Here is an 11,686-nt window from a genome sequence, read left to right as displayed (position 1 = left end):
CATGGAGAGGTGAACCCCCACTTTCCACAGTTCTGCGAAATTTACAGCTTTAATGTTTTAACCAATAGATAAACTAATCAATTTGCCTATCAAAAATTGTTTGCACAACTAATGGGCACACTGTTCCTTTAGTGGTGGTAAAATTTAATTTTGGTTCTCATAGTGGTGCTTTCTATTGATTTCTCATGAGACTCGCCACTATTGGTACAGTTAATCTACTATACTGCCGCTAACCGCAAGTCAGACTTATCTGTATATGGACGCCATATCTAGCGGCAGTATAGGTACGATGGAGTTAATTTTATTGAAGAAATCGTTGTTTCCATTAGTTTTTCAAGCAAAATCTTAGGGTAAGTTGTATTTAACAGCATATGTATAGCACGATGCGTTAACTGAAATCATCGTAATGTGTATAATTATGAAAAGGCTCATCAAAACACCAATATCTCCACTATTGGTATTATATATGCGAGGTTTGCAAAAAAAGCTAATGATCTATAAAACCGTCGTTACCCAATCCGAGTAGCACATCTCTGGCCGATCTGGATCCTACATTCCTAATTTGACCGCATTTGGCCGTACACAAGTTACATGCCGTCTATGACAGGTTACAAGTTACAAGTCTATAATGATAAATTATGTCAACATATAGAATCATGCCAAAGCGATCATGCTTCATATTATAACTGTTGTTTTACGGCAATGTCACATTGTCGGTCACATTGGATTATACAATTTTACATTATTCGTAAACTAAGTTTTCAAACGATCTGTATACAATTCTGCTGTACAAGAAGAGTAACATAACTAGTTTTCCTCGCTTCATCTGACTAATTGCGATAAACGTGGCGCTGAGCTATCATCATTGAGATTAAGTTAGGTTCTAAGCGATCCTACTTAGTTTGACAACAGTCGTGAGTTTGTTCTGACACGATGACATCGTTCGTGCGATCGATCGTGTTAAGTGTCGGTTTTCTGTCGATCCTGGTGAAGGGTCAAGAATTTGAGTTTTTCACTGATACTCCTCCGGAAGATTATTTCCAAAGGCAATCGTTAGATGGTACTTGCATGTCGATTGCTGCAAACAGTTTGGTAACTATCGTTATCTTGGTGTTTCAGATTGCCCATCAAGGTTCTATCCTGATCCTCACAGGTTTTCCGTTTCTCACGTGCTCGGAGGAGAACGAGCTATTGCGGGGGAGTTCATGCACATGGTTTGTAATGAATAATTGTTAAAAACGACACAAATGTGAATTATTTATGCTCCAGGCGTCTATTGGATGGACTACAGATGGAATAACTCAATATTTGTGTGGAGGAGCATTGATTTCTTCAAAATTTGTTCTAACTGCTGCTCATTGTGCTGTGAATGGAGCAGGGTATAATGCTTTCGACTATTGGAATTCTACTTGTATATCACGTTTTCTTGCAGTAATCAGCCTGACACGGTTCGATTGGGCGATACGAACTTGGCCGCAGTTGAGGATGATGATACCGCGCAGCAAATTGGAGTACGCAGTTTTAGAAAACATCCTGAATATCGACCAAGCAGAAAGTATTTTGACATAGCCCTTATTGAACTAGAGACCGAAGCAGTATTTAACCAAGCTATATGCTCAGCTTGTTTGTGGTTAGAGGCGGATGTACCTGAAGAGCCTATGCAAGCTATTGGATTTGGTGCAACCGGTTTTGGCGAAAATTTGAGTCCCACTTTGCAGAAAGTCACATTATCTGCAATCGATAAGAAAACTTGCACTGAGCAAGTACCGGTTAGTCGCCGACAACAGCCAAACGGCTTCGTCGATGCACAATTTTGTGCCGGAAGTGATCACATGGACACTTGTGAGGTAAACATTGTAGAAGTTTCAGGAGACGAATATTGTTTTTGCATTTAATTTTAGGGTGATTCTGGAGGTCCGATTCAAATCGAAAGAGAAGATATTGACGGATCTTTGGTGCCTCTGATTGTCGGAGTAGTGTCATATGGGACGCCTTGTTCCAATGGATCGCTTGGTGTGTATACTCGTGTTGCTTCCTACCGAGACTGGATTGAACAAGAGTTAGAACATCATGTTGATTATTTGAGTGAGAAATTGAGATTATTTTTTACGGTGAAACCATTATAAAATTGCATTTTGTTTTAGCATGTACACGAACATCCACCTGTTATGGTAGAAAACATGTTAACTCGATAATAAGCAATTTTTGCTTTTTGGGTCCCATTTTCCGGGTAGGGATCCTATGGAACACCACCGCGCTTAATGCTTTTGAATGCGGAGCAACCATTATAGACTATCGCTTTGTTATAACTTCTGCATCCTGCCTACAATTGAGGAATGATAAGCCACACAGTATTATATTAGAAAGCACTGGAGAGACTGTTCCAATTGATGAAATTACTATTCATCCAGAATTCAACGCTGATAAGCCACAAAACGACATCGCATTACTGAAGTTGTCCAAATTTGTCAAACATGATATGAAAGTAGTGCCTGCATGTCTTTGGAAACAGAATGACACAGATAGAGAGGAAGGTTTACAGAGCGTATCGGCTTACGGAACTAAACGAGCAAGCAAAGAGTTCTTCAAGAAAGATGATTATGAACGATATGTAATCGATACTCTAACAGGCGCAGATGATAGTGAATTATGCCAGAATTCGGAACATGCACAGAATAATCTTTATTGCTTGAACAATTTTATCGAGTTAATTCCAACTGTATGCAATGTTAGTCGTTAAAACAAAATTATTGTAGGTGCATAGCCTAAATTTAATTTCAATTTCAGATGGACTACGGAGGCCCTGTCACCCGGAAAAGTTTTGTCACACCTGTGCCGTACCTTTTTGGATTGGTTTCCAAGTTCAGTGAAGGATGCGGAAAAGATTTAGTGGTAACAAAAATAGAACCACACATTGAATGGATAGAGAGTGTTGTTCTGAATGATAGGGATAGTGATTTGGGTGTTGAATAAACTGCGTTTTTAGCTAGTAATGATTCTTGTTGATAGGTTGTTATTTAGTTAACATAATTTCATTAATTGTTGTCCTATATTTATTTTGAGACATCAACACGTGTAACCCGAAACATTATCTAATGCTTATCTAAAATAAAATAGCTGAAAGGCTTGAGTTGAGTTGTGGCTCTTAAGTTGAATTTGTTTGTTTATACATGTGTTCCATAAACAGCTATATTTTTTAAGCCAAGACGCTACAAAATAGGTGCTCGAGTAATGTAATTATTTTGGATTGATTCTTTATGGTATGCGTTGTATTGGTCATAATTTATTCTTTTGACCTTCCGACATACGGATTGCTACCGGATACTTAGCTAGATAAAGAATAAAAGTATAAGTTAATCAAAAAAGCCTAATGTTTTAATGGTGTATTTTTGACTTGTCATAAGACGAGTTTGTACAATTCCACCACTTGATTTTATCTTTGACAGATACGTATTTCGACTTGAACAGTGGGTTCGTCTTCAATATCTCGAACTTGACTCGACTTAAACTAACAGGGACCAAAAAGCAAATTTCTAAAATAGTAAATAGATCTGAATATTTCCTCATTCCTCATTGCATCGTATGTTTTCTATGATCAATTTTTCGGCAAAGTATCGAGTTTGTCTTTGCAAAATGTCAAGTGCAAGTCATAGATTCATTTCATATACATTTTCAAACAGATTTTTCAGATTTTCAATGCTCATCACTTTCATTGCCATTATGTGTTAGCAAAGCGTGATACCATTCTGGTTTAATAATTGCATCAAGTACAAAAACCAGATTGTTTAAAGAATTATGCATTTCTGTTCTGACTTCTAACTACTATTAAATTTAAATGAAGCTGGAACATGTTTATTTGGACTAGAAATTAATAAACTGTCTACACATATTCTTGGCCCCTATGATTGTATGCTCCTAAATCCAACCAATGGGAGTTCAAACGATATTTCTTTAGTAAACCTTTCCAAAGTAGAGATTAGAATCAATTGGATATTATTGAGGTATGCTGCAAAACAGGTGATCAAATTCTAATAAAGTTTCTTTTTCAGTAGAATGTCCTTACAAGTCCAGATGATATGTTTCCGTCGTTCAGCAAAACTCGAACTTTTAACTTAACACATTAACTTAACTTAACAGATACAAAGTTGTGGAATAAGGAAGAATAGTTCTTTTATAGACTAGTTGAATGATTAGTGGTGAAATCATAAAATAATTTAAAAAAATCAATCTTATTAAAAGAAAAGTCAAATGATTCCAAGATTTGTTCTTTTTTTAGTCCTTCCGAACTCCCACTAACTATGCGTAATAACAGAAATTTTAAACTATGACGAAAACTTACAAGAATTTCTCACAGAATATTGTAGTTTTAATAAACCGAAGTGAGCCTGGATCTCAATCCTTCCAGATCTCAATGTTTTTTTTTCAAAAATACTTATTTCCAGAATAAAAAAACAAAAAAAAAATTATAAAAATCTCGAAGAATCTCAAACATTAGTGTAAATATTTGTTTATTTGATAGGCTCAGTCGTGTATGACACGTTGCGAAGCCCCATTTTTTTCTGGGCTCCTCGTCTCACCATATCAGATTTTTTTTCATTTAAATTATGTTTTTACCTTTCTCGTACAACAAAGTTGTAGCGAAAGGCTATCATTTCACTACGAGAACGATCTTTATTATAGAAGGCTCGTAGACCCATAGTGCTATATATCAATCGACTCAGTTCATCGAACTGAGCACATGTTTGTCCGTGTGTGTGTATGTATGTATGTGTGTGCACAAAAAATGGAATAAATTCTAACCAATTTTTCATTTGGAAATCCTTAACCAATCGATCGCTATTGAATTTGATAATAATCGGTAATGGCGTTCAAAAGCTGTAAAGAAAATGATTAGCCAAACCAAAAAGGTTGGTGTCTTGGCTAAATGCGAGGAAGGCAGTACCACTACTATGTGGTTTAATTTGGTATTTATTTATATGGAGACTGAGAAAACAACAGAATTTTTCCATCCCTGATAGCCCTTACGTAATTAGTGCACGGCCATCGCAACCTTCAAATTGCTCTGAGGAGAAAGTATGAGAAGAAAGTATGAAGCTTTCCGCATATCATACAAACATTAATAAAAATATCCTAAAACTGCAAAGCTGGCGCACTCAAAATTGATACACTTGAAGGACATCGTTATTGAGAATCCTCAGTCTGCAACACGCATGTATCTATAATATGCACAATGAATATGAAAATTAGATACGTTTTGATTCAATCACGCCACTATTAAAGCACAGTTTAATTGTTCGCATAATAAGTGATTAACAACATGACAAATGAGCAGCAGAAGCATAAAAAGAACCTTAGAAGCCCATGGCCCCCATAGACCGGGACTCTAGTTATGCCTATGCTGTTCTGAGAAAAGAAAAGATTTTCCGCTAATTTTTATCACTGTGATTTCTAGAGGAATATGCGAAAGACTTAAGGACTTTCGTATTCAATTTCCAGGGGAGAATTTCTTCCTAGAGTTTTTGAAGGGTTTTCTTAAGGAATAATTGAAAGGATACGTTATGGTCTCCAGTAGCCTTGCGAGCAAAGGCGTAGGATTGCCAATCCGGAGATAGCGAGTTCGATGCTCTGTCCGGTCTACGATGTTTTAATGTGGGAAACATTCTCTGAGCATAGTGTATCCTTTGTACTTGCCACACAAGATACATACTCATGCAATGGCGGTTATAGAAAAGCTTTCAACTAATAACTAAGGAAATGCTAACAGAATACTAAGGTGTAAAGCAGGCCAAGTTTCAGGAGGAATTCTTCCAAGAACTCTTCTAAGAATGTTTCAAAAAATCCCCCGGAAATTACTTCGGCCATACAACTTGGAATTCCTTTGGAAATTCCTCAAGGTATTTTTTCGAAAATTCAATAAATCATTCGGAAATTCCTTAACGAGTTCTTTTAGGAGTTTCTTTAGAAGTTCTTCTAGAAAGTTCTTCGATTTTTTTAGGGAATTCCTTCAGAGATTCCCTTAAGATAAATCCTTTTGTATTTTTAGGAATACTTTTGAATATTCCCTCAGAAGTTTCTTCGGAATTTGATTGGGTGATTTTTCCGGAACGTATTTTAAGATTTTTTTTTATCGAGAAATATCCTCGAATTTGGAATTCCTTCAAAATTCTGCTAAGGAATTTGTTCAGAACCGCCTCCAATAGTTCTTTCATTCAGACATTCTTTCGGTTATACTTATGGATTCTTTCAGTAACTCTTCCAGAAATTTCTTAAATCCTTCGGAGACCCATTTGAAAATCCTTCGGAATTTTCTTTGAGCATATTTTCGAGAATCTTCTCAGAAAATCATTCAGAAACTATTTTAGGATTATTTTTGGAAATTCCTTCGAGAATTCCTTTAGAAATTTAATTCGAAATTCCTTCAGGATTTTTTTTCTGGAATTCCAAAAATTCCTTTAGGATTTTCTATTTCATTCTTCAATTATTATCTGAAAGAATTCTTTCAACAAAATTTTTGGAATAAGTCTTGCACGAATTTCAGATTGAATTTTATATTGCTCAACTAAAGACATTTCTGGAGATATTTACAAAGACCTTTCAGGAGGTTTTCCGAAAGAAACCCTGAAGGAATATTCAAAGGAACTACCTACTGAGGCCATTTTATAAATTATACCTGGAGGAGTTTCCGGAAGAAATTCTGGAAGATTTTCAGGAGCCAGTAAAGAAGAAATTCTTTGAGTAATTTCCAAATGTATTGTATTATTATTATTATTTATTCAGACTAAGGCCGAAGTGGCCTGTGCGGTATATAAGAGTCTTCTCCATTCGGCTCGGTCCATGGCTACACGTCGCCAACCACGCAGTCTACGGAGGGTCCGCAAGTCATCTTCCACCTGATCGATCCACCTTGCCCGCTGCGCACCTCGCCTTCTTGTGCCCGTCGGATCGTTGTCGAGAACCATTTTCACCGGGTTATTGTCCAACATTCTGGCTACGTGCCCGGCCCACCGCAGTCGTCCGATTTTCGCGGTGTGAACGATGGATGGTTCTCCCAACAGCTGATGCAACTCGTGGTTCATTCGCCTCCTCCACGTACCGTCCGCCATCTGCACCCCACCATAGATGGTACGCAGCACTTTCCTTTCGAAAACTCCGAGTGCGCGTTGGTCCTCCACGAGCATCGTCCAGGTCTCGTGTCCGTAGAGGACTACCGGTCTAATGAGCGTTTTGTAGATTGCCAGTTTTGTACGGCGGCGAACTTTATTCGATCGGAGCGTCTTGTGGAGTCCAAAGTATGTACGATTTCCAGCCACTATGCGTCTCCGAATTTCTCTGCTGGTATCATTTTCGGCAGTCACCAGTGAGCCCAAGTACACAAATTCTTCTGCCACCTCGATTTCTTCACCACCGATGCCAACTCGCGGTGGGTGGCTCACATTGTCTTCTCTTGAACCTCTTCCTATCATGTACTTCGTCTTCGACGTATTGATGACTAGTCCGATCCGCTTGGCTTCCCTCTTCAGTCTGATGTAGGCTTCCTCCATCTTCTCAAAGTTACGCGCCATAATATCTATGTCGTCGGCGAAGCCAAATAGCTGGACGGACTTATTGAAAATTGTACCACTCGTGTTAATGCCTGCTCTTCGTATTACCCCTTCCAAAGCGATGTTGAATAGCAGACACGAAAGACTATCATCTTGCCGTAACCCTCTGCGGGTTTCGAAGGGACTCGAGAATGCCCCTGAAACTCGAACTATGCACATCACCCGATCCATCGTCGCTTTGATCAACCGTGTCAGTTTATCCGGAAATCCGTTTTCGTGCATTAGCTGCCATAGCTGGTCCTGATCGATTGTATCATATGCGGCTTTGAAGTCTATGAATAGATGATGTGTGGGCACGTTGTATTCGCGGCATTTCTGCAGTACTTGGCGAATGGCGAACACCTGGTCCGTGGTGGAGCGTTCGCCCATAAAACCCGCCTGGTACTGCCCCACGAACTCCCTTGCAATTGGTGGTAGTCGACGACATAAAATTTGGGAGAGTACCTTGTAGGCGGCGTTCAGCAATGTGATTGCGCGGTAGTTGCTACAATCCAGCTTATCGCCCTGTTTGTAGATGGGACACACGACACCTTCCATCCACTCCTGCGGCAAAACTTCCTCCTCCCAAACCTTGGTAATGACCCAGTGCAGCGCTCTAGCCAGTGCCTCACCACCGTGTTTAAATAGCTCTCTTGGTAGTTGGTCAACCCCAGGGGCTTTGTTGTTCTTCAGCCGGCCAATCTCCTCCTGGATTTCCTGGAGATCCGGAGCCGGTAGAATTATGTCCTGCGCGCGTTCCCCCAGGTCCATCACCATACCGCCATCTTCGTCTGCCACATCGCCATTCAGGTGCTCTTCGTAGTGCTGCCGCCACCTTTGGATCACCTCACGCTCGTTCGTAAGAAGGTTCCCGTTTATGTCCTTACACATATCAGGCTGTGGCACGTGGCCCTTACGTGAACGGTTCAACTTCTCGTAGAACTTTCGTGTGTTATTAGCGCGGTACAGTTGCTCCGTCTCTTCACGGTCTCGATCTTCCTGCTGACGCTTTTTCCTCCGGAAAATCGAGTTTTGTCTGTTCCGCGCCTGTTTATATCGTGCCTCGTTCGCCCTCGTGCGGTGTTGCAGCAATCTCGCCCATGCTGCATTCTTCTCTTCTACTAACTGCTCACATTCGCCGTCATACCAGTCGTTTCTCTGATCCGGGGGCACCGTGCCAAGTGCAGCGGTTGCGGTGCTACCAATGGCGGATCGAATATCTCTCCAGCCATCTTCAAGAGACGCTGCGCCTAGCTGCTCTTCCGTTGGTAGTGCCACTTCCAGCTGCTGCGCGTATTCTTGGGCTAGTCTACCGTCTTATAGCCGCTCAATGTTAAGCCGCGGCGTCCGACTTCGACGTGTGTTGTACACCGTAGAGAGTTTTGAGCGCAGGCATACTGCAACGAGGTAGTGGTCGGATTCAATATTCGCACTGCGGTAAGTTCGGACGTTCGTGATGTCGGAGAAGAATTTACCGTCGATTAGAACGTGGTCGATTTGGTTTTCCGTTTCTTGGTTAGGTGATCTCCATGTGGCCTTGTGGATATTTTTGCGGGGAAAGAAGGTGCTTCGGACTACCATTCCGCGGGAGGCTGCGAAGTTGATGCATCGTTGGCCGTTGCAGTTCCATGTTCCAAGCTTCCAATCGTGATCCTTTATTCGTCGCCTAGGTCTTTGCCGATTATATCGAGTCGCATTATCTCTTATATTGTTCGTAATGATTGGTTTTCCAGGCGGCATATTGGGCCTGCGCAAACCTCCTGTCTCGCCGGAGGGCCGTCGTGTCAGGGCTGTTTAGCGTCCCACCTTACACCAGGACTTCCAAATGTTTTGTATTTCAGGAGAAATTTCTGAATGAATTCTTGAAGGAATTTCCAAAAGGCAACTAGGATAGACTTTTTAAACAAAAATTTAAACAGATTTCTGAAGGAATTTCCTTAGGAATATTTAAAAGAATCTACAAAAGAATTTTTAAAGGAGTTTCCCAACCAATACCTATTGTAATTTTCATACTCCTGCGCAGTGTTGTAAAATGTCATTTGCATTCGTTTGTATAATTGTTCCAGAACTTGTTCAGAAGTAGGCTATCGGCTCCTGAGGTATGTCGAACTTATAGCCCTTAAATTTGTCTACAACATTGTCTAATAAGACATTGCTGTAAATATGTTATCTGGGGCGTGGGAGGCAAAATATCATTCAAATGACATTATGTCAAATGACACGTGACATTTTGGAAAGTTTTCACTCTCCAGCCTCAGATGTTGTATTTAGAGCAATGTACCCTTGTACAAAATTATAGCCCTACTCAAGCGTTATGAGTACATCCAAAAATATGAAGTTAATTTGGCTTCTGAAAAAAGTTATGAACAAATTAGTCAAATGACATGCAGATGACATTTTACAAGCCTGCTCCTGCGAAAAACCCTCCAGGAACTTCTGAAACAATTTCTTCAGGATTTCTTTTAGAAATTTCTCCGTAAATTCCTTCGAAAATCCAGACAAAACTCTCTGTGAATCTGGAGTAAAGACATCATGCCAAAAGTACCTGAAAATATCGGGGTTGCAGTCAGTCACAGTCAGTCATCATCATACTTGCTGGCTTCGGAAATTTCTCCTAATTTCCTTCTAACTAATTACTTATTTCGTTATAGAAAAACCAACATCAAAATCAGTTTTCAATTTTCTCAATTTTTCATTTAAAATCCTCGGATTTGTTAAAACAAATTCAAAATTCTCGAAATTTCCCATTTTTTTTGTTGCCCTCTCAAAATATTATTTTGGGTTAAAACATCTGAATATTATTTTGGGTAAAACATTTGGGGGGGGCGGGGGGGAGGTTGTTCCATAATTATTTTTAAATATTTGTATCGGCCGAAATTAGCTAAAATAGCAATTATAAAAAAACATAGAAAAACAAAGAAAAATAAAAGGCAATTATACTGAGCTTTTTTCATAGATGGCGTCTTCTTTAAAAACGATTATTTTCCATGGAAATTTAATTATTTTAATTTTTTTTATGTAAATATTCTTATTTTTCTATTGGTTTTTATTGATTTATTAAAGAATGTTTTTTTTTTATTTTTTATGGAAAAAAATATTTATTTTATGGAAAATTTTGAAATTGTTCATTGCTATTAATGATTTATTATGATAATTTTGTGTTTGTTCAATGGAACCTTTTAATTTCTTCATGGAAAATTCTTTTTTTATAATTGAGGGGGTCAAACGCAAAGGGGTTCAAGTGACAAAAACTTATTTTTGAGAAAAAAGCGTGCAAGTCTATTCAAATAAAAATGAATTGAGAGTTCCTTCCTGACGATTTAACTCACGAACGGATTGACGGATTGGCATAATTTTCTTCTTGAACGATTCGTTTTGGAATACGCAAGGTTTGTATATAAAAACCCCAAATTTATCCTCCTGTGGTGATTATGCCTTTCTCGATTCAATGTGTTGAATTCTTAATTGATTGATTGATTTCTTAATTGATTAATGATTTAAAGTGTGCATGTAAACAGCGTATTTGTTTGTTAAAAAATAGATATATTATTCAAACCGCATGAGTTATTAGCAAACAAAAACAATAGTGTCCAACTGGGAAAGTTTCTCCGTCGAATGAAACTAGTTGCACTAGAATCGGTCAAGTCCTTTAATATGAAACGTGTTACACACTACGGGGCTACACACATACACACACACGCACACGCACAGACGGACATTTGCTCACTTTTCGAGCTGAGTCGATTGGTATATAACACTATGGGTCTCCGAGCCTCCTATCACTTAGGCCTTAGTCTGAATAAATAAAATAATAGGTTAAAAATCATTAGAATACAACAATCGCGCAGAATTTGATCTAGAGTGCGGTGCTGGAAATAGCTCAGCCTGTGACATTTGTAACCCAAATACCCGGGTAAAACTGAGTATATTTTAATAACTATTCCTATATTTTTTTTATTTTATACAGATTGTATGGAAGGTAAGAAAAGATTAATTTTATGAGAATTTTCACATTTATTATAAATATCGTACAAACTATATCAGCATATTGCCGCAAAGCTCTAGAATCAAAGCATTTTTTGCTGTAGTCAACTAAATTTTGACCA

General features: G+C 38.8%; 1 protein-coding gene across 1 annotated transcript; it reads left to right on the top strand.

Annotated features, from left to right (window-relative positions):
* Positions 1–890: 890 nt before the first annotated feature.
* LOC134219368 (CUB and peptidase domain-containing protein 1-like) lies at positions 891–3,155 on the top strand. The gene is made up of 7 exons (XM_062698087.1): positions 891–1,060; positions 1,120–1,214; positions 1,270–1,379; positions 1,433–1,847; positions 1,902–2,085; positions 2,145–2,728; positions 2,788–3,155. Exons 1-7 carry the CDS (start codon positions 934–936, stop codon positions 2,971–2,973), a joined length of 1,701 nt encoding a protein of 566 aa, XP_062554071.1. The 5' UTR covers positions 891–933; the 3' UTR covers positions 2,974–3,155.
* Positions 3,156–11,686: the final 8,531 nt, after the last annotated feature.

This window comes from Armigeres subalbatus, chromosome 3 (assembly GCF_024139115.2).
Source record: "Armigeres subalbatus isolate Guangzhou_Male chromosome 3, GZ_Asu_2, whole genome shotgun sequence".
NCBI classification, from domain to species: Eukaryota; Metazoa; Arthropoda; class Insecta; order Diptera; family Culicidae; genus Armigeres; species Armigeres subalbatus.
This window is presented reverse-complemented; position numbering and strand designations above follow the sequence as displayed.